At 57.4% G+C, this 22899-nt stretch overlaps 2 protein-coding genes across 2 annotated transcripts in view; both read right to left on the bottom strand.

Moving 5' to 3' along the window:
• PADI3 (peptidyl arginine deiminase 3) overlaps window positions 1–4785 on the bottom strand; it is a 29718-nt gene extending 24933 nt beyond the window's left edge. The window contains exon 1 of the mRNA XM_018054698.1: window positions 4677–4785. Within this exon, the coding sequence (XP_017910187.1) occupies window positions 4677–4768 (92 nt within the window). The 5' untranslated portion in view covers window positions 4769–4785. The remainder of the gene's footprint in view (window positions 1–4676) is intronic.
• PADI1 (peptidyl arginine deiminase 1) overlaps window positions 7085–22899 on the bottom strand; it is a 45102-nt gene continuing 29287 nt past the window's right edge. The window contains exons 11-16 of the mRNA XM_018054675.1: window positions 21138–21289; window positions 16912–17056; window positions 16014–16107; window positions 12231–12310; window positions 11382–11507; window positions 7085–8985 (exon numbers count right to left, since the gene is read on the bottom strand). Of these exons, the coding sequence (XP_017910164.1) occupies window positions 8752–8985; window positions 11382–11507; window positions 12231–12310; window positions 16014–16107; window positions 16912–17056; window positions 21138–21289 (831 nt within the window). The 3' untranslated portion in view covers window positions 7085–8751. The remainder of the gene's footprint in view (window positions 8986–11381; window positions 11508–12230; window positions 12311–16013; window positions 16108–16911; window positions 17057–21137; window positions 21290–22899) is intronic.

The raw sequence follows: 22899 nt of genomic DNA, 5'->3' as shown, positions 1-22899 counted from the left end.
GAGCCGCGGTGAGGTGGCTAAGCCTGAGGGCTCTGGGGCCAGGTCGCCCAGGTTCAAATCCAGCTCCACTGCTCCCTAGCTGCCTGGCCTTGACCTCTCTGCGCCTCTGCGTCGGCATCGATGAAGGGGGGTGATGAGCAGATGAAAGCAGTGTGTTTGTATGATGAACAGAATGAGCGAAAGCTGAAGGCCCCTGCACCCATGCCGCTACTTCCCTGCTGGAGAAACTGAGGCCCAGAAGAGATCGGACTAGAAGGCAGTGCCCTGGACCCCCGGTTCAGGGTGTATACCCCTCCCCCAGCTGTGTGTTAGGAAGACTGAAGCGGCGGCTGCTGGGGGAAGCCCAGCGGCAGGATGGGAGGATCTGAGCTCCCTGGTGCCTGGAGGGCACGGGAGGTGGCCCGAGGCTCACCTGGATGAAGTCCCGCCTCCGGTCAGGCTGCCCTGAGCACAGCCTGCTGCTCCAGACAGCACCCCAGCCCAGCCCTGGGCACACATAGCTGGGGGCTGTGCCCTCCCCCACATGCAGAACCGTCCAAGACCCTCTCCATCACCAAGCCCTCTCAGGCAGCTGCAGGACTCCACAGCCTAGGAGCTGGTGCGCACTGGGGAAAACACGGTGGAATGACCCACAGTTCTGGTTTGCCAGGGACCAGGACATTTCCTGGGGCGCAGGCCATTCAGTACTAAGACCTAGAAAGTCTTAGACAAACAAGGACCACTGGTCACCCTCACAGCATCAACCTCAGACCTACTTGTTGAAAATGCTGATTCCAGAACCATAAGTTTTGCACGCAGAGCTCTTTTAAAGCAACTGATGTCCAGTGAAGTCTGAAGACATGGCTAAGGAGGGCTATCTCAGAAATGCTGGGCCCTGCTGCCCCATCCAGGGGGCGTGGGGGGACGCAGCGTGACCTCATGCATTCCTGGGCGTCCAGATAGCTCAGGCTTGCCTTTAGACTCATCCACCCTTTCAGCGGCGAGGATGATGGTGACAGTGATGATGCAGACGGCAAGCCACCGGATGTCAGTACTACTCCCCCACCTTACAGGTAAGAAAAGGGAGGCTCAGAGATGACAGGTGACTTGTTCAAAGCCACACAGCTGGTGAGGGACAGAGTCAGGACTCCAGCCAGCTCTGTCCCCACTCCCTTGCAAACCCAAGCCCACTCTCTCCCTCCCAGCTCCTAGGACCTCCACCTCTGGGAAAACAAAACTAGACATTTTAGAGCCGGGAAACTGATGGGAAAGGTTCTCTGTGGCTGAGAACAGAAAGGTTGACGAGATGACCACCAAGGTCCCCAACGAGCTGGCCCATGGCAGCAGGGGAGGCCAAGGCCCAGAGCGCTCCGGATGCCAGCTATCCCTCTCTGTTCGGTGAGGTCCCAGATTCCCAGCCCCACCAGCTTCACCAGAAGAACGTGGTCCAGGAACTCACTGCCCTTCCTTAGTCCTATGTCTTCCTGTCCCTGAAAAATGGCGGCCACACACACCCCTTTTACAAAGTCCAGGTAGTTGAGAGTTAAAGATGTGTCTGCCTCCCAGACTCTGCTCTCCACACAGGCAGGCCAGAGCTGTACACCAAACAGAATTTGGTGGAGACCAAGGGGAGCTGCTTTGCCAAACCAAGGAGGAGGCTCAGAAGCCTCCGTGAGCAGAGCCTGAAAGCCTCTCTTTGATGCCAGCCTCTCTGGGGCACACATGTGGAAACTGAGTTCCAGCAAGGAGCAGAAATGTGCTCACGGCAACATAGCAAAGGCTGACGGAACCAGGGTCAGCACTCAGGGTTCCTGCCCCAGGCGCCGCAGCCTCTTCATTCTGTAAGACTGCCTCTGCTGAGCACGCGGTGAGCTGTCTGCCCTTCCGACTAGGGACAGCATTCTCAGTCCTGGCTGCAAGCCAGTGCGTGGCTCATCACCTCTGTGTATTACCCCTCTCCCTAAGAATCCCTAACAGGGAGAGCAAAACCCCTTTACCAAGCCGGGACCATCTCCAACTCAGCGGAAAGAAGGAAGACAGGGTTTAGTCCGCTAGTGATTAGAGATCCCCAGGGGTCTTGCTCATCCTGCAGGGGTCTTCCTCCAGGGAGCCTGCCCTGACTGCCCAGCCCGTGCTAATTTCTCTCCTCTCCTCTCTTCCTTCTCCCAGCGGGGCTCAGAGGTTATTTCCCTGCCGTCTTGTGGATGGTTTGGGGACACTCGAGGCTGTCTAGAGAGCCAGGAAAGATGGTTAAAATGATGATGGTGGTGGTAATAATGGCAGCAGTTACCATAAGTGAACGCTCACGTGCCAGGCACCGCCTGCGTGCCCTCCATGCACGATCTCATTCGTCCCAACAGCCCTTTGAAGTGAAGGCCACGGTGCTCGGACCGCATCCTGGCCCTGCCTCCCCTCCCTGGCTGTGTAACAGGGGGCAGATGACGCAGCCTCTCTGTGCCTCAGTTTCCTCATCTCTGAGACGGGGAGGAAGACAGTACCCACCTCACAGAATGGTTGGAGTGTTAGTTAGCGTTAGTCACACACACTCTAGGGCAAGTGACAGGCAGGCGGGCTCTAGGCATCATTGCTGATATAATTACGACCTTCATTCTACAGATGAAAGAGTGACATGGGAGGTTAAGTGACTTTGCCAAGGTCAGACAGCTCTCAGGAGGCAGAGCCAAGACCGACCACACGTCCACTGCCTTCCTCCTGTTGGCCCACAGTCTGAGCACCCAGGACTGCCAAATCACAGCATCTCCGAGTCGGAAGGGGCTTTAGAAGTAATCTGGTCCCGCTTGCTTGCAAGACAAGAATCCTTCCCGCAGCACCCCCACGAGGTGGTCCGGCCTCGGCTAGAATTTCAGGACAGGGTTCTCAGAGGTCAGAGGCCAGAGGCCGCGCGTGCTTGTTCACCGCTGTGTCCCCATGCCTGGCACACGCTAGACCCCGAAGGAATGTCCTCACCTGATGAGAGTGCAGATGAACAGGCTGGGAGCTCCCCCCATCCCCGAGACGGGCTGGCCACTGGGGGCCCGAGAGTCTCTCTGTTGAGGCAGAGGCTCCCCCCCACCCCGTGGCTGTCCCACCCGCAGCCTCCTCTGGGAACCCCAAGGATGGCCTGTCTATCCACATCACCCCAAGATACGCTGCCTCTGCCACGCACGGTCCAAGGCCATCCTCCATCCTCTAGAAAATTCTGCAGGGGAGGAGCCGGTCTCAGGCTTCCTGTGGCAGGTCAAACAAGAGACACAGCTGCCCGACGGGCATGGGGTAGGCAGGGCAGGTGAGTCACCCCCACGGGTATGCAGAGCTGGGGGAGGCGGTGGCGCCAGCTGGCACGGGCACCCCTCCTCATCATCTGGGGCTTCTGTCTGTGTCGGGAGCAACCAAGTCCCCTTCCCAGTCCTCACTGCCCACCCACCCTCAGCCTGCTGCAGACCAGCGCCTCAGCTCCTCTCCTCTAGTGCCCGGGACCAACCCCGTCTCTGCTTCTAAGTTAACTCCAGTTTTTAAAGTCCTGGTTTAAAATGCTGGTTCTCAGGTGGGGGTGACCTTCCCTACAGGGCACACTGGGTGATGTCCAGAGGTGTTTTTGGTGACCACAAGTGAGGGGTGATCACTAGCATCTGCTGAGCAGGGGCCAGAGATACACTGCTTAACATCTCGCAGGGCACAGGCTGGCCCCTCAGCAAGCAGTGACCGTGCCAACAGTGCTGAGAAATGCAGGCTCGTCTCAGGAGAGCGCGGAGAGCTTCGCGATGGGAAGCCCACGGTGCGGGCTTCTCCTCTCCTACCCCCAGAGTACCTGCCTTCCCCGCTCAGCCTTGGACCTAGGACCCCTGAGGACGCCTTAAGAAGTAAAGCGGCCGGCTTCCTGGTGGTTCCCAGCGCCCAGCTCCCGAAACCCTGCCTGAAGTCTCCTTTTCTTCCAAGACGAGAGAGAGAAGACGGGGCCTCCCCCTAGCCTCTGGCTTTACGGCCACGGTCACGGCGGTAGCAGGGGCATAAAGCGCGGGTGCTGCTCTGTAAGCAGAGAACACCGCCACGCGCGGCTTTGAGCACTGGATTTGCCGCTTTGTAGCTGTGTGGCTGAGCCAATGGCTTGCTCTGCCTGTGGCTCCATTTCCACATTCATCACACAAAAGAAAGCTAGTTATAAACTCAGCCCCTCGGGTTGTTGTGAAAGTCAAGTTTGGGAGTTAAAGTTCAAGGATTAAATTCAAGAGGCTTGTCAAGCTCTTAGAACAGTGCTTGGCACAGAGTAAGTGCTTTGTTGAGTGTAAGTGATTTCTTTTTCTTTTTTTTTTTCAAAAGGACTGATGCCCAGTTTGCAGAGCTCATAAGCTGGGGATGTGGGTACCCCTCTTCCTAGTCTTGTGTGCCCAGTGAGACCCCAGCCCAGCCTGCAGGTTTGTCAGGACAGGGGCAAGTGCCCAGCAGCCTCCGAGGCCCTGAACCAGAGCTACAGGGCCTTTCCCCCCATTTCAGTCCCCCACACTTCACGCCCCCTGGCTGGGGTCTTGAAGAAGCCCGGCTGAGAAGGCAAACACCTCTTTCCACGCCTGGCTGCTGTTCCAAGGCCAAGACTCAGGAGAGGGCAGCCAAGACAGGAAGCGCCCCAGACGGTCTGCAGGGAGAGCCCGGGGTCGGCACCAGGGGCCCGCAATGCCCACCCCCAGGCTTCTGGCTCTTACCCATAAATGTCCACCAGGGTCTCGACTCCAGCCACACACACGGCACTGGTGGGGTGTTCCAGGGACACGCGCACAATCCTCTGCAGAGACATGCTGGCCTCCACCTGGGCTTGAGCCTCAGATGCCCCTTGGCGTGTGGTTTAAAAGACCCTGGCCCCACCCCACCAGCCCCAGGTGCTAGCCCATTGGCTCCAGTCCCAGAAGCCCAGCCCCTTCCCCGAGCTGCGAGCTCAGGATTGGGGGGAAGAAGCCGGGAGTTTGCATATGACCCTATGGCTCTCACCCAGGCCCACAGACAGTTAATTTCTCACTTTAGGGGGAGAACATTAAGTCCCTTAGGTACCTGGCCAGGGCACCAGGACCCTGGAGGGGTCACAGGTGCAGGGTGTTGATCAGGGGACCGTTCTCGATTTCCACTCTCAGCCTCTTCACCCTCTTTTTCTGTCTGTCTTTTCAGAGACAAGATGCTGTCAGTGGGGAGCTTCTCTGCCGTGCTGGGAAAACTGGTGGAAACGCAGATCCCGGGTCCAGCCTGCAACTTGATGAGCAGCCTGGCACCTGGAGGCTTTTTTTTTGCACCACTTTTCCAGTCTTTAGTGAATCTGTTACGCTACTGCTCTGCTTCATGGTTCGGTTTTCTGGTCGTGAGGCATGTACAACCTTAGCTCCCCATCTAGGGGTCAGACGTGCACCCTCTGCCCCAGAAGGTGAAGTCTCAACCACTAGACCCCCAGGGAAATCCCCCAGAACTTTTGTTTTTCACAAGCAGCCCTGTTTCTGAACTGAACTGAACTATAGCGTTTCAAGGCATTTTGAGGAACACCAGTCTTTTTCTTAAGAGCATGGATTTTTCAGGCTGGATTGCCGCCCTGCCGCAGTTACTTCCTGAGTGACCAGGGGCAAGTCATTTAATTGCTCTGTGCCTCAATTTGGCACCTGAAAAATGGTCATTGTGAGGGTTAATGGGGACAACGTGAGAAGAGCTCTAGTGTGGAGCTCAGCATTATTTTATTATGGGTGTTGTTGTTATTGTTACTATTATTATTAGATGCCAAAAGCTTCTGGAAACACTCTCTGGCCAGGAGGAGCTTAGAAGGTCAGAGCAGGAAGGCTCCCGCTTGTCAGGTGGGGAGACAGACCAGGGAGGGCGTTTGGCCGCCTGACACAGTGGGAGCAAGGTCTCTGGGAGAGGAGTCTTGGGCTTGGACCCAGGCTCCGCCGGGCGCCGGCTGTGCGGCCCTGGGGCTTTGTCCCCTCGTGGTGCCCTCATCCGTGGATGGTGCGGCTCGGCACCAGCCCAGCAGAGATAATAGCGGACACACCCTGCCCAGGGAGGCCCAGAAGGTGCTGAACAGAGGTTTCCTCCCTCCTCCCTGGTGATGCTAACAGTTTGGGGCAGGGTGGGGACAGGGTCTGATTCCTAGAGTCCCTGGCTGGGGTGTTTGCACAAGTTCCGGGATCTCAGCAAGTCTGAGACTGGCGCTCCAGTGCCCAGCTCGGTCTGCAGAGGGTGTTCTTCGCAAGGAGAGATGCTGGGTCCAGGGACAGCTTCGCCTTCGGGCTGTAAAATGGCTTTGGGGGCTGAGCCTGCTCTGGGCAGCAGTCAGAGCTCGGGAGGAAACGCCAGGCAGGGGCCTTAGCCTGCCTGTGGACACAGCTGGGAAACAGATGCACAAGCCAGGGCATCCCTCTGGGCCTGGCCTGCTGGACAGGACCAGCCTCCTGCTCAGAGCCCCGGAGCTCTGTACGTGGAGGTGGACCCCTGCTTCCCCTCTCCCCAGAGAACGCATGACAGCTTTTAGAAAGAGATTTGTGCTTTCGTCACACTTAAGTGTCCATGACTGACAGGCAGCCACTTTTTGCTTTTTAGTCCACAACAAACCTCAAATAAGGTGAATGAGTGAGCGAGTGTCAAAGGAGCATTTCAAGGCAGCACCAAGGACGTAGGATATCTTCAGGCCTCCGAAATCAGACCACTGAGGCCAGGTAGCTTAGCAGGTTTCGAGGCAAGAATGAAAGGGAATTACGATGGCCTGTGGCCCTGAACATCAGTCCTGCTGGGGACTGTCCCACTCTGTGGACAGGACCCCCGCCCCCAGAGGAAGCAGACAGCCCAGGGAAGGGAGAGGGATGAAGAGACACTGATAACCATCTTAGCAAAGCAGGAAGCCTCACGACGGGCATGTGCCAGCCACTCTGCTGTGTCAGCCTGCCTGCCTGGCACTGGGGGCTCTCCGCTGGGTAGGAGCTGCCCGTGGCCAGTGGAAGTTGAGCCCAGGAGCTGATAGCATAGAGGGTGGAACTGAAAACAGCCCTCCCCGCCCCGCCCACAACCTCCACCACACTGACTTCCCCCAACTCCTGCTCACGGCCCAGAGAACAGAAGCAGAGACCGGCCCAGGGAGACATGCGTGTTGACATTTTTATTCATCAGAAGGAAGGTGACCGGTCACCTGGAACATTCTCAGAGGGAACATCGGCCCCACCCCAGCCCAGCAGCCGTTCCAGAGCTCCCGGCCCCCAGCGCCCTCCGGAAGGCCCGCCCCGCCCTACCCGTCTCTCGTAATGCCTGCTCCCCTCCCACCCGCGGCCTTTCCCCGGAACCCTGGCTGCACACCTTTGGCAGCTGAAGAGCCCCCTCCCCCTCTTGGCTCAGCCCGGGGGCATCAGGATGGTGAGCGGAAGGCACCCAGGTTAGACCAGCAGGCAAATGTTGTTCCACCGAGCCTCCTGGAGGGGGAGGAGCCAGGCACACCGCCCCGCCCCCGAAACCAGAGCCGCTCCGTTTTCATCAATTTCACAGGCCAGTGTCTGTGGTCGCCTCTGATGGCCAAGTGGTCGCGGCTAAGAGGGTTTAAAGGGCAGGAGGCTCGGTCTGAGTCTCAGCGGGAACCAGGGGCTCAGAGCTTCGGAGCTGGCCCCAAAGACTGGGGGGATGAAGGCAGGCGGGTTCCCCCCTGCCCTGCTTGTCCGGGGAGGCACCCAGCCCTGTACGCCGCCCGCTTGTCTGTGCCCATCTCGGTACCTCACCCAGGGCCAGGCTGCCAGCTCCCCGTGGCAGCTCTGCCTTCCCCCCTGGGGGTGGGGGGCTCACAGGGGCCTTCCTCACAGGTGGAACCCAAGCCGCAGGCCGGGTGGCAGAGCTGCTGGGAGAGAATGGGCGAGCCTTCCCTCCCACTGCCCGCAGAGCGGAGGGGAATAATTAAGGGCTATTAAAGGAAATTAAACCACACCCGCAGAGATAACCTAATGGTCCCTCCCACCCTCTCTGACATCTGGGCCTCCCCTCCTTGTTGGGTCTGGATCAGCCAGGCCTCATCGCACCGGGAGCCCAGACTTCAAAGCCTGGGAGGCCGCGGGGGCGGAAGCGGGTCCCCCTCGCGCTCAGCCTGCCTCCTTGCTCTGGCCTCTCAGTGTTGTCTGAGCCAGATAATTAAAGGCTTTCCAAACAGGAAACAAGCGCCCTTCTGAGGATGGAGGCAGGCATTAACAGGGGTTTTGATGCCTTTTCTTTTTAAAACAGGCCCACGGACACCAAGTTTTCCTGTCCTGATTTGCCTATGTAAATATGGCTGAGGGGTGCCGGGAGGTTACAGCCTGGGGGTCCGCAGGAGACAGTAGCTGGTAAAGGAAAGAGGGGCCCCAAAGCCCCCTTCCTGGTCTTACTCGAGTCACAGGTGGCCTAGAGACCCAGGGCCCAGGCCCTGTGGGCCCCATTCTTGGTGCAAACATGGAGGGAATCATCGCAGAACGGAGGGGGGCAAGTGGAGCTGGGGCACCCGCCGAGGGCATGCGTGGCCATGTGTGGCCACCCCGGACGGTGCTCAGGCTGCTGGCGGCCTCCAGAGCCTCTGTGAGCCGTGGGTGGGGAAGAGGCGAGGGGGCAAGGAGGGCCATCCTTCTCAAGCTGAGTGTGCCGTGACCCTCCCTGTATCCTGGTACCCATGGCGACCAGCACGCTTGGGGGCGTTCGGAGGAGGCGCGCACGGCCCCCCGAGGATGGCGGCCAGGTGGAGGCTCTTCACGCTGGCTGGCTTCCCTGGCGGGGGGCCGGGAGGACGCTGGGCGGGCTGGCTCAGGGCACCACGTGCCACCATTTGAAGGGGAAGGGCTTCCGGCGCACGTTGGTGCCGCAGTGGACCTCCCCGAGCAGCTTGTGGTAGGATAAGTAGTCATCGATGAAGACGCAGCAGAGGCCCAGCGGCTCCAGCAGGGACCGCACCTTCTCCTCCAGGCAGCAGCAGCCATTGATGATGGGCCCAAAGGGCTTGGGGATGCCCAGGTGCCTGCCTAAGACCACCATGTTCACCTGCAAAGGGGGCGAGAGAGAGGCCTCGCTGCTGGGGCCGCGCTACACCTGGGCCCCTTCTCGGTCCACGGTCGGGCAGACCCACCCCCAGGGCCTGCTCGTCTCCTCTCATCCCTGGGCACCAAGCGTGGCCCTCGGAACTAGGGCCTCTGGAAGCAGCAAAGATACAGATTCTTATTTGGAAGACAGGGTTGATTACAGGCAGGGCTTGGGATTTCCCTGGCGGCCCCGTGGTTAAGGTTCTGCACCGTCGTGTAAGGGGCGTGGGTTTGATCCCTGGTCAGGGAACTAAGATCCCACATGCCGCACGGCCAAAAGTTAAAAAGTAGCAACAATACCAGGCAGGGCTGCCAGTAACATACATGGTAACGTCGCATCAATAAAAGTCACCCCTCCTCCAACACTTTCCTTGTATCAGAAGATCGGATAGCAGCTCTGTTAGAACAAGACTTCACCGTCATCTGCCAGAAAACTTGTCGAGCAAAAGTGCCCGTCCGCAGGTGTGCGGGTCACAGGTGCGGAGCGTCTGTGCAGAACACACCTGCTCAGCGGTTCCTGGAGCCCTGATCGTGGTTACCGTCTCCCGAGCATACGCCAGGTGCCAGGTATAGCATCAGAAACCGCACAGCCTCGCTGTGAGGCCACGCCTTGGACAGGTTACATAGCATAATAAGGGCACACAACCAGAGGGCAGGGAGACGGAACTGTGACTCAGGCCTGACTCACGCCAGTGCCGCGTGCCCTTTCCTCTGCCAGAGCGCAGCGCTGCGGCTGCCAGGGGCACTCAGGGGCGGGGGGAGGGGGGCAGCTGTGTTTGTCTCCCTGGAGGGGCCGTAACGAGGGGAAAGGAAGTCTGCCCGTTGCAGCCAGCCAAGGCTTCTCAGAGGTAGCATCGGACCCCAACGGCGGGCCCGAGGAGCCGTCCGTGGTGTTCAGGGGGGACACTGGCTCGCTGGGTCCTCTCGGGGTCGGGTGGGCGGTCTGACGGGCGCCTCGCCCCTGGCCCCACTCCCTCCAGCCTGCCCTGCAGGGCCATCCGCCACCAGGACCGATGTGGAGCTTGGAGGTCCAGTGGTGTCAGGCCCATGGCCTTGCCGGGAGCTGCCTCACTGCCCGCCAATGGGCTGGAACATCAGGGGTGGAAGGGGGGCATGCAGAGGGGCACAGGGCGGGGGGAGGACCGGGGGTGGCATTCAGGGCTGTGGCCAGCCCGGCCCTGCTCCCCGAGGACTTGGGGGACAGCAGGCCGATCCATTTGCTCCCTGGAGACCCCAGGCAATGACCTCTGCTCCAACGGCCTCTCTCCACGTCTGACAAATGGGGGGTTAACCGAGCGTTCCCTGAGAGTCCTCCAGTGAGGACACACCGGGATCCTCTAGCTGGGCCTGCCCTGAAGCCGGGAGATTCCCATAAAGGGTGGTGTTTCGGGGAGGGGCTCCCAGCTGGTGTGGACAAGGCCACAGCCCAGAGAGGGTAACCACATTTGAAGCGCTCAGAAACCACACGTGGCGGCTTCCATGTTACACTGGTATAAAAGGCTTTCGTCGTCCGAGAAGGTTCTGACAGCGCCGCCTCAGAGCAGCGGTTCTCAGCCAGGCTGACGTTACCTTTCGGGGTGCTTTGCAACCATCCTACGATGCACAGGACATCCCCCACCCCCAGCAGACTGTCTTCAGCTCCGAATATCAGCGGAACCGAGGGTGTGAAGGCCTGTCTCCAGAGGCCCTACAGGGAGCCCATAGCGAGGGGTGAGGAGTGAACGCGGTCCTGCCTGAATCCAATCAGGATCTCATGATTCACGCCCCGTCCTTGGCTTGTCCAGCGACGGGGATTCGAGCTAGAGGCCCCAGGCTGAAGGGGGAGGGTCTCCCGTCCTGGGAGCCCCCACTCGCTGTTGCTGATGCCTCCGCATCCTTCCCCGGGGGTGGAGGGGCACTCTGGGCAGCAGGGGCCCCAGCCATGAGACCCCAGTGGCTCATCTGCTGCTCAGCTGCCCGCGTTGCTGACAGCTAGGGTGCCCCTGGGGAGCAGGACAGGCAGCCAAGGCCCCCGAGCGAAGGCCAGGGGCACTGGATCCAAGCCAGGCTCCCGCTCTCCATTTTCAGGGGAAAGTGCTCCGGCCTGCGGCCGCCCTGGGCACCACAGGGTGTCTGGCCGTCCGTGGCCTCCACCCACCAGATGCCGTGGCGTCCTCCTCGTGGGGCAGAGTGCCCCGAGGCAGGCAGAGTCATCCTGGCGGGAACTAGTGACGGAGATGCTCTCTATCTGCCCCCACAGGTGAGCCCTGCAGAGGCCCTCGGACAGGGAAGGCTTCTCCCCCAGACCCCTGACTGCCCGCCCACCAGGACCCCCGCGCCCCCAGGGCGGAAGGAGCCCCACCCCCTCGGCGCCCTCACCATGTCGGGGAAGAAGGCTTCTGCACAGGCGCCGTTCAGGGAGAACAGCTGCGGGACGTCCACAATGTCCTGCTCAGTGAGGCCCAGCTCCCGCTTCAGCAGCGCCCGGTTCCAGTCGATGCACCTCTGGGGGCGAGGGGAGAGGCCCCGGAGCCCAGGGAGCCGGGAAGGGGCAACGTCAGCTGGGCCCCGCAGCCAGGCCACCCCCACGCAGGCCCCCTGCGCCCTTCAGCTGGTATGAGCCCCACAACAGCTCTCTGCAACTGCTACCCCAGACGGGACCCTGAGGCTCGAGAGGCCTGCCCAAGGGCACCGAGCGAGGAAGGCGTGGGCCTGGGGCCTGCACCCCACCGGTGTCTGGCTCCCTGAGTGCCTGCTGCCACCCCCCGGCCACAGCCAGGCTCATCCTCTCGCCCAGCTCCGTGGGCAGGGGAGAAGGGGGCCTCCTCCCACTGACTGCGTGGACTCTGTGCCAGGCCTGCCCCGGGCACATTCAGGTATGAGCCCCCCACTCCTGGGGCCTCCTCCCACCCCATCTCCTCACTAAGTCTCCCGGACCCCCACCACCCCATCCCTCACCCCTGCAGACCCCCACCTCTCCCGTCTCACAACACTTCTCGGGGGAGTCAACGTTACTCCATAGAAGCCCATCGTTTCCCCAGAATGGACCAAGATCTCCCGTCAGACTAGCACGGTGGTGTCTATTCCATCAGACTGCGGGTTCCCAAGAGAGAGGCCCTGCCCGGCCCACAGGCCTCTGCAGTCCTCAGGAGAGTCAGGGGTCCCAGCGGAACCCCTCGTCCCCACCCCAGCGGTTCCCGGGGCTGCTCCCCCCTCCGCTCCCCTCACCTGAGCATAGAGGTTGTCGTCCCTGAGACGCCTGTCTGCCAGCATCTCGTTAATGCTTCTCTTTACCTGGTGCTCTAAGCCTGCGAGAGAAACAAGTCTGTGGCCGGCTCAGCGAGTCCTGCCTCGGGCCACCTTGGGCCTGGGCTAAATAATCTGGGCCACAAGCTTCTTCCACCCCAGCCCCAGGGTCTGAAGCTAGGACAGAGAAAACCAGGAATCGGAAACCCTGATGGGGCTAAGGTTTGGCATCACAGGGGACTGGAATGCAAAAGTAGGAAGTCAAGAAACACCTGGGGTAACAGGCAAATTTGGCCTTGGAATACGGAATGAAGCAGGGCAAAGGCTAATAGAGTTTTGCCAAGAGACCAGTTTTGCACTGGTCATAGCAAACACCCTCTTCCAACAACACAAGAGAAGACTCTACACATGGACATCACCAGATGGTCAACACCGAAATCAGATTGATTATATTCTTTGCAGCCAAAGATGGAGAAGCTCTATACAGTCAGCAAAAACAAGACCGGGAGCTGACTGTGGCTCAGATCATGAACTCCTTATTGCCAAATTCAGACTGAAATTGAAGAAAGTAGGGAAAACCACTAGACCATTCAGGTATTACCTAAATCAAATCCCTTATGATTATACAGTGGAAGTGAGAAATAGATTTAAATGACTAGATCTGATAGACTGCCTGATGAACTATGGACTGAGGTTTGTGACATTGTACAGGAGACAGGGATCAAGACCATCCCCATGGAAAAGAAATGCAAAAAAGCAAAATGGCTGTCTGGGGAGGCCTTACAAATACCTGTGAAAAGAAGAGAAGCGAAAAGCAAAGGAGAAAAGGAAAGATATAAGCATCTGAATGCAGAGCTCCAAAGAATAGCAAGGAGAGATAAGAAAGCCTTCTTCAGTGATCAATGCAAAGAAATAGAGGAAAAGAACAGAATGGGAAAGACTAGAGATCTCTTCAAGAAAATCAGAGATACCAAGGGAACATTTCATGCAAAGATGGGCCCAATAAAGGACAGAAATGGTATGGACCTAACAGAAGCAGAAGATACTAAGAAGAGGTGGCAAGAATACACAGAAGAACTGTACAAAAAAGATCTTCATGACCCGGATAATCACGGTGGTGTGATCACTCATCTAGAGCCAGACATCCTGGAATGTGAAGTCAAGTGGGCCTTAGGAAGCATCACTACGAACAAAGCTAGTGGAGGTGATGGAATTCCAGTTGAGCTGTTTCAAATCCTGAAAGATGATGCTGTGAAAGTGCTGCACTCAATATGCCAGCAAATTTGGGAAAACTCAGCAGTGGCCACAGGACTGGAAAAGGTCAGTTTTCATTCCAATCCCAAAGAAAGGCAATGCCAAAGAATGCTCAAACTTTACCGCACAATTGCACTCATCTCACATGCTAACAAAGTAGTGCTCAAAATTCTCCAAGCCAGGCTTCAGCAATACCTGAACCGTGAACTTTCTGATGTTTAAGCTGGTTTTAGAAAAGGCAGAGGAAACAGAGATCAAATTGCCAACATCCACTGGATCATGGAAAAAGGAAGACAGTTCCAGAAAAACATCTATTTCTGCTTTATTGACTATGCCAAAGCCTTTGACTGTGTGGATCACAATAAACTGTGGAAATTCTGAAAAAGATGGGAATACCAGACAACCTGACCTGCCTCTTGAGAAATCTGTATGCAGGTCAGGAAGCAACAGTTAGAACTGGACATGGAACAACAGACTGGTTCCAAATAAGAAAAGGAATACGTCAAGGCTGCATATTGTCACCCTGCTTGTTTAACTTCTATGGAGAGCACATCATGAGAAACGCTGGACTGGAAGAAACACAAGCTGGAATCAAGATTGCTGGGAGAAATATCAATAATCTCAGATATACAGATGACACCACCCTTATGGCAGAAAGTGAAGAGGAACTAAAAAGCTTCTTGATGAAAGTGAAAGAGGAGAGTGAAAAAGTTGGCTTAAAAGTCAACATTCAGAAAACAAAGATCATGGCATCTGGTCCCATCACTTCATGGGAAATAGATGGGGAAACAGTGGAAACAGTGTCAGACTTTATTTTTGTGGGCTCCAGAATCACTGCAGATGGTGATTACAGCCATGAAATTACAAGACGCTTACTCCTTGGAAGGAAAGTTACGACCAACCTAGATAGCATATTCAAAAGCAGAGACATTACTTTGCCAACAAAGGTCCGTCTAGTCAAGGCTATGATTTTTCCAGTGGTCATGTATGGATGTGAGAGTTGGACTGTGAAAAAAGCTGAGCGCCGGAGAATTGATGCTTTTGAACCGTGGTGTTGGAGAAGACTCTTAAGAGTCCCTTGGACTGCAAGGAGATCCAACCAGTCCATTATGAAGGAGATCAGCCCTGGGTGTTCATTGGAAGAACTGATGCTGAGGCTGAAACTCCAGTACTTTGGCCACCTCATGTGAAGAGTTGACTCACTGGAAAAGACCCTGATGGTGGGAGGGATTGGGGGCAGGAGGAGAAGGGGACGACAGAGGATGAGCTGACTGGATGGCATCACTGACTCGATGGACGTGAGTTTGGGTGAACTCCGGGAGTTGGTGATGGACAGGGAGGCCTGGCGTGCTGCGATTCATGGGGTCACAAAGAGTCGGACATGACTGAGCGACTGAACTGAACTGAACTGAAATCCTGGTGATGGATTATAAGCTCCTTGGGAAAGGACTCCTGAGCTCTTGGAGGCCCTAAATAATTGCAATGTGTGTGCATGCTAAGTCGCTTCAGTCCTGTCTAACTCTTTGGGACCCTATGGACTGTAGCCCGCCAGGCTCCTCTGTCCATGGGATTCTTCAGGCCAGAATACCAGAGTGAGTTGCCATGCCCTCCTCCAGGGGATCTTTCCAACCCAGGGATCGAACCCACGGTTCTTACGTCTCCTGCATTGGCAGGCAGGTTCTTTACCACTAGCGCCACCTGGGAAGCCTACAATGCAGCCACCATTATTGAGCACCCACCGTGCTCTGGGCCTCCTGTTGTATTTATTAGTGATGATCCTTCCAGCAATGCTGGATCGGGTTGGTTATCACAGCACATTCAGAAAGAGGACACATAGCACTGGGAGGTTCGGAACGCACCCTTGAGCCCAGAGTCAGCAAGCGGAGGCCAGGCTCTGGATCCAGACCTGCCCTTGCTGAAGGCTGTGCCCATGCCTTCCAGCGCTGCACGCCCCAGGTGAGGACACTGAGCTCCATGGTGGGGAAGGCGGAGGTGCTCAGGGGCCAAATGGGTCTGTAGAGGGGGCTCTGCAGAGAGGCCCCGAGCACCCTCCTGGCTCCGCACCTCTCCCCCTCTGTGCTGCACAACCCTGGGCCAGCCGCTTCTCCTCTCTGAGCCTCAGTTTCCTCCTCCGTGGAAGGGGATACAGAGAAGAGGGTGGATGATCTGATTGGGCAAGCGGGCGGAAGTGTCTGCAGACAGGTATGAGGGAGGGCCCATAGATTCCTGCTTCTTTCTCCTCTTGGGCTGTGGCCAGAAGCAGCCCTGCACTGGAGGGGACCACCGTGCCTAGGGCAAGCCGCGGGCCGTTGGCTTCCATCCCTGGCCCAAGCAAGGGAAAGCCCCCATCTTTGGCTCCCATAAGAGGGAAGATCAGATATGGACTCTGAGCTGAGAGCTGGCAGACAAAGGGCCTGTAAGCGCAGCCTGGCCGTGACTGGCATCAGCAGTGCCCAGGGCTGGCAGCCGGAGGACAGGGTCTGGTGGGGTAATGGGCTCGCTGGCACTCACCGTCAAACTGGGCTGCTTCCCCGTAGCCCTCCTCTTTCTTCTCTTGGAACAGCTTGAGGCATGCACTGGGGCTGGCCAGGAGAAGCCGGAAGCCCTGGCACAGAGGAGGAGGAGTGGCTCGGTAGACAGGTCTCCCCGAGGCATGCGCCCCCGACCCAGGAGGGGCCTGGGTTCCCAGGCCACACTGCACATGGTGCTCCCCTGTCCATCTCCCCCACCAGCCACAGGCCTGTCTGAAGTTCTGATCCTCCAAGCCACGCCACACTTCCAGACCTTTGTCCATGACCTTCTGCTCACCCGGAAGCCCTTCCCCATTTTGTCCACCAAGAAACTCGACCACTCGTCACTAGGAGGCCTCCCCTCCTGGCTGCCTGCCCCCCGTGGGCTGTGCCCTCCTCCGTCACCTCTGTAAGGAAGTGAGTGTCTGCCGTGTTGGCCCAGAGCCTGCCATCTGGAAATCTCACCCTGCTGGTTAACTACCCTTCTGAGCCTCGGTTTCTCCATCTATAACATGGGGGCAATGATAACAGTGCCCTCTTCTCGGGCTGCTAGAGGAGTAAACACTCTAAGACATGGACACCTAATACGTGCTCAGTGAATGTTGCCAGTTATTACCAGTGCCATTCCCGGGTCTTGGCTGAGAGGTTCGGATCAGAGCAAATACCCAGTAAGTGTGAAAATGGGTACATGGATCATCAGAATATGAGTGCCCTGCCGACCTGGGCTCTGACCTCCTCCAGGAAGCCTGCCCCGATGCACACTGCCTGGCCCAAAGGGCATCTGACCCCAGGCTTTCTGTGGACGGAGGTCATGACCTAGCTTCAGGTGGCCTTGCCTTATCCCGCCCCATCGGGTCAGGGTGGGGCAGGGTGGCTCAGGCAGGACGGGGGGGACTTACCTTTTGGTCGGAGGTGGGCACGAAGCTGAGGAACTCGTCCACGTGGCCCACAGAGAGCCAATCAGAGTAGACCTCCACGGGCGCCTGCACCTGCTGGGCACCCAGGAAGTCCCGCACCACCTTGGCCATGCGCCGCCCGCCAGACCTGCCGGGGGAGAGCGCAGGGTGCCCTTGTGCCCGCCGTGTGCCAGCATGCTGCAGGCCCTTCCCGAGCCCCGCCCAGGCCTCCATCAGCCCTCTGAACAGGCCTCTTCGGTCCCCACGTCCCGGCCCATCTCCAGCTGCTTCCAGGGACTGTCCATCCTGAGCACCACCCGAGAGCCTGTCCCTCCCTCACCCCGAGGTACCCTCCCCTGCCCACAAAACAGTCAAACGAGAGCCCTCCCTCTGCCAAAGAGAACTGGAGACCCTCATCTCAGCTCCCGAGACGCAGAGAGGGTCAGGTCCTCACCAAGGCCCTCAGCCTTTGGTTCCCAGTACAACCAGAACCTGGCGAGCCAGCCCCACCTGCTCGGTCCAGCGGGTCCCCTTGGTGCCCATCTCTCACTTTCTTCATATTTAACTCCAGGGCCACCTTCTTTCTCTCCGTGGACTTTGGAAATGGCAATGACCCTTCCACTCATTCCCTAGCTGTGTTTTTCTTTATAGTCCTTGGTGCTATTTGGCATACTGGACATTTCGTTTGCTGTCTGGCATCTCACTAAGCTCTGGAAGAGCCTGTATTTCCCTGTATCCCTAGTACCTCTTATAGAACAGATGCTCAAACGTATTTGTGAAAGTCGTTTGGACAGCTGTGTGAGAGCCCACAGTCTATATAACTCGAATGCCTCATCGACAGAACTAGAAGGCGCCCAACCCGCGGTGACACGTGACAACGTTGATTTGATTTGGGGGATGGGAACATGGACAATGTCTTTCCTGTATCTCTATTATTTTAACGTAGTGTTGGCAGTTTTAAAAGACCTCTTCAAAACAGTGAGATGGTGGAGAGGAATGAGGCTTCAGAAATCACTCGTGAGCACAAAGCCGGAATCGGAGACGAATCAGGGGGAAGGGGGCAGAGCCCTAACCTAAGCCTGGCCCTCCCTGGGGCTCTGCAGCCCTCTGCCTGGTGGCCGGGGGATGGACCGGATGACTCCCGCTCTAGGAAGCGTCGGACCTGGTCTCTGAGTCACATCAGAGCTGCCACCAGGAGGCAGCATCGCCCCCAGATCTTTTTAAATGTGACGCGCAGAGCGCGGAGAACCCGGGGCAGGAGGGCAGGAGGGCCTTTGCTGAGCCCCTACTGCACGTCTGCCCGGGGCTCCTCACATTCGGCATCTTACTTAACCCCCAGGACGACCCTGTGAGGTGTGTACAAGCAACAGGTCCAGGTCCTGCTCTGACCTCAGCCCCACACACCCTCTGTTCACTCTGCTCCCCGCTGGCCTCCTCGCTGGTCCTCTGACGTCTCCAGCACATCCCCGCCTCAGGGCCTTTGCGCTCGCTGTTTGCACTCCCTTCACATTCTCCTCCCAAACTGCCACGTCTTTAGCCTCTCACTTCCTCCAGGGAAACGTCAGCCTCTCAGCAATGCTTCTTCTCTCTAGCGTACTGTATTTGCTTTGCTCATTTATTATGGTGGCTTGTTGTCTGTCTCTCTCTGCTAGAATGTATGCAGGTCATCCGTTTTGTTCACTGCTAAGGTCGGAAGCCAAGAGAGGAACGTAGGACAGCAGCCTGGAGTTAAATTTTGATTTGGGGCCCACACGGGAATCTGGTTTCTGACTCTTTGGCTCACTTGCTGTGTGATCCTAAATGGTAGAGGTCCCTCTCTGAGCCTCAGGGCTCCATCTGTCCACCAAGAGCTTTGCTCCTGGTTTTCAACACGATGGCCAATGGGCTGGGACCCAAATGTGCTGGAGACCCTGCCTCTTCCTATCTGGGGTCCTTGCTCGGGGCCTGGGAGTTTCTAGAACATTCTTTAAATCCCCAGCACTGGGCCTCAGGCCTGGCATATAAGAAGTCTCAATCCATATTCACCGAATTGACAGATGCGTGCATGAATGAGTGTGCTCACTTCTCTTATCTAAACCCCAACTTTCTCATCTGTAAAATAGGGATCACAGTCCTCCCAGCCTCATAAGGCTGTTGTAAGAATTAGCGGGTGTGATCTGGGTAAAGAGCTGTGTTCATGGCGTGTAGGTGATCCATTGAGTTCCAACCTGCTTCGTGGCAGACCCACTGCTAGGGGTCCAGCTAAGTAATATCTAAGCAGCTAGAAGGTGCTTAACCTGAGTCCTTTTATCCCCAGGAACAGCTATTACACAGCTTCAGATCAGTTCAGTCGCTCAGTCATGTCCGACTCTTTGAGACCCCATGAACCGCAGCACGCCAGGTCTCCCTGTCCATCACCAACTCCCGGAGTTTACCCAGACTCATAGGACAGGGGTTTTTTTTATAAGCCCATTTCACTGATGAGGAAACTGAGGAATGAAGTACAGAATAATTTGTTCATTTAATAATGTGCCTGATTTATCCCCAGTTCCTTCACCAGTGCCTGGCACATAGTTGCTGTTAAGTCGCTCAGTCACGTCTGACTCTCTGCAGCCCACTAGACTGTAGCCCACCAGGCTCCTCTGTCCCTGGGATTTCCCAGGCAAGAATGCTGGGTTGGGTTGCCATTTCCTCCTCCAGTGAATCTTCCCCACCCAGGGAGCAAATGCGTCTCCTGCATTGCAGGCAGAATCTTTACCACTGAGCCCCCAGGGAAGCCCTGCACATACTAGGCATATAATAAATATTTTTAAATGAAGTAATCAAGCACCTACGAGGTGCCAGGCCCTGTGGAATGCACTGGCCAGGTGATGCACCCCAAATCATATGGCCAGTGAGCGGCAGAGCCAGGACTCAAACCCAGACGCACTGGATGTGCAGAGCCTGTGCGCCTTCCCCTCGGAGCCCTCTGGGAAGCTCAGAACGGCTGCCCAGACCGGCAGGGCCTTCTGTGCCCAGGGCTGTGGGCGGGATCCGGCCCCAGGGCGGTGCTGGGCTTGAGTCACCAGCAAGATGAATGGGCTCCTCTAGTCCTGGCCAACCTCAGCCCGGGGCATCCAGCCTGGGCACCCAGCTTCACACCTGGGTTGGCACCAGGAAGCCTCACCTGACCTAGAACGCTGAGGCTGCCAAGGTCACCATTTGAGGCTGGGTGACCTTCCCTCAGCATCTGAGGCTGCTCCAGGCCCAAGGCCAGACAGCCAGGGCTTGGAGAGGCAAGCTGGGGTACACCTGGGCTCCAGGCCAACCCCACACACAGGGAAAGGCGGCCTTTGGGGCCTGCGGTGGGCTCAGTCTTTAGGCAGGAAGCAGGGGCTTACACTGGGATCCCTGGGCTACACACCCCATTCTTCAACTGCCAGCAGCCTGGGTGGGGATCCTGGGGACCCTCCCAAGAGGGTTTAGCAGACACTGTCATCTGTCTGGAGCCCTAAACCCTAAACACCTGTTTCCTGCTCGATGACAGCTGCCCAGGGTGGGGCCCATCGATCACCTCTGTCACCCAGGTGTCCTGATTACAGCCACGTGGTGATGCCAGCACCCTTTCCAGCTGTTGCCAGGACAACACTGATTTTATCTCCTCCCCAGAGAAGTCGAAGGATCCATTCCTACTTCCGTGCCGGATTATACATCACCTCCTCGCTCTTCTGATGTTTCCAAAGCAGCCAGAAATTTGCTTTTTATATGAAGGTTCCTGATATATATATATTTTAATGTTGGTGACTGGGCTTCCCACTGGCTCAGTGGTAAAGAACCCGCCTGCGAGTGCAGGAGACTGGGGTTCAATCCCTGGGTCACGAAGATCCCCTGGAGAAGGAAATGGTGACCCACTGCAGTGTTCTTGCCTGCAGAATCCTACAGACAGAGGACCCTGGCGGGCTACAGTCCACAGGGCCACAAAGAGCTGGACACCGCTGAGCAGCTAAGCAGCAGCAGCAACACTGGGGCCAATCACGCCCGTAAAATTCTAGGCAGCTCAGAAGGCTGTGGCCACTAGTGTGTTCTTTCCGAAGATTCTGTGGGCTTTTCGACCTAAGAGTCCAGTCCTCTGAGTCCTTGATTCTAGGAGTCCATGCGGCAAGTTAGGACCACTTCTCAGACTGGAGAGCTGAGTCTGTGTCTGTGGAGGGGGTGGGGGGCAGATGTTGCCTTGCATGCCCCGGGGCCCTCCCCGCCCCCCGGCTTCTCACCTGGGGAGGCAGCTGCCGATGAGGATCCGGCCCAGGGGGTACTCCTTGCCCTCCACCACGACTGGCGGGCTGACGTCCAGGTTGCCGAAGGAGTCAAGGCCAGAGGCACCGGCGACCTGGATTTCCCGGGTTACGTATCCAAAGTCGGGACCCTAGGGGAGAACCGGGAAAATCCACACCCCCCGCCCCCCGAAGGAGGGGTCAGTTAGAACAGGAAGAGGCCGCTCTTGGGGTGGGGGCCGAGTGGTGCTCCTGAGGGAATCTACTCCCTAAAACAACCTCTGCTGGATTTTCACAAGGTCTCCCTAACCCTGAGCATTGTGCTATTGAAACCCCCCTCCCCCCCAAAAAAAACCCCAATAGATTCAGGCACGTGCATAGCTGAGCCGCTTCGCTGCTCGCCTGAAGCGAGCACAGCACTGGTCACCGACTACCCTCCAATAGAAAGAAAAAGTTAAGAAAGTAATTCCACTTGGTAAGCAATACCCAAGCCAATAACAGAACCGTAAGTAGAAAAATCTCAGATGCTTGGAAATGAGACAACACGTGGGTCAAAGAAGAAATCAAAGGGGAGATTACACCGTATTTTGAAGTGAGAGGTATTAAGCAGGCAGCACGTTAAAACCCGTGAGCAGCATTCCTTGGGAATGACACATTAGGGAGAGAAAGGGCTGGAAAGTCTCCGTTTCCGTTTCCAGCTAGGAAGAGAAGAGCAAGTTAACCCTAAAGGAAGCAGAAGAAAGGACACAATCAAGACAGACCAGAAAGGCAGTCGCTCAGTCACGACCGACTCTGTGCGACCCCATGGACTGTAGCCCGCCAGGCTCCTCTGTCCATGGGATTCTGCAGGCAAGAATCGTGGAGTGGGTTGCCATGCCCTCCTCCAGGGGACCTTCCCGACCCAGGGATGGAGCCTGCACCTCCTGTATCGCAGGCAGAGTTTTTACCGTCTGAGCTCCCAGGGTAGAGCAGAGATCAGTGGAAAATACGATGGACGGGTCAAGCCCAGGGCTTGGGGTCAGGCCCTTTGTTGATGCAGACTCAGCCTGCAGGGCTCACGGTCACCTCCCCGGGGACTCGCCTCTGACCCCTCTAGGGTGGGGTAACGCCCCTGTTCTGTGTGACCAAGAGCTCCTGGACATCCCTAGTGGAGCATTGTCCTGGCGGTGGGGGAGGGTGCTGGTAAACAGGTGGAGACAGGTGCTCTGGGGCAGCGACCCCCTCAGAAGGCGGCTTAGCCTAGCGGTCAAGAGCAGGGGCCGTGAGGCGGCCCCTCTGGTTCTACATCTTGGCGCTGCTGCTACCTAGCTGTGTGGCCGCGAGTAGGTTGCTTAACCTCTCTGAGCCTCAGTAAGGAGGCAATAATAATGGTACTGGTTCGCAGGAGTCCATGTGGATTAAACGAGCAGCTGTGAGAAGCTGCGGGGAGGGCCTGGGGCTCAGGGCGTGGTCGCTGGAGCGGCCTTGCTGCCCTCCTGTGCCCGGCAGGCGGCGTGGGGCCTGGCACGTAGTACGTGTTCAGAAAACACCGTTACCAAGGAGAGGCCCCGGCGCACGAGCAAGAGCTGTGAGGGTCACTAAGGATGCGTGCCCTCCAGAGGGCAGTTTGCTCTCCCCGGAGCTGACTCGTCTGTTCACAGCCCCTGGGGGAGACCAGCGCCCCTCCCAGAAAAGGGGTGGTTTCCATTTCATCCACATACTGCTCCCCAGCCTCCCCCTAACTCCCCCTCGCCAGAGCCCTGCTCCTGTGTCCCTTTGCAGC

Source organism: Capra hircus, chromosome 2 (genome assembly GCF_001704415.2).
Source record: "Capra hircus breed San Clemente chromosome 2, ASM170441v1, whole genome shotgun sequence".
Lineage (NCBI taxonomy): Eukaryota > Metazoa > Chordata > Mammalia > Artiodactyla > Bovidae > Capra > Capra hircus.
The sequence above is the reverse complement of the archived record's forward strand: the minus strand, read 5'-3'. Positions and strand labels throughout refer to the sequence as shown.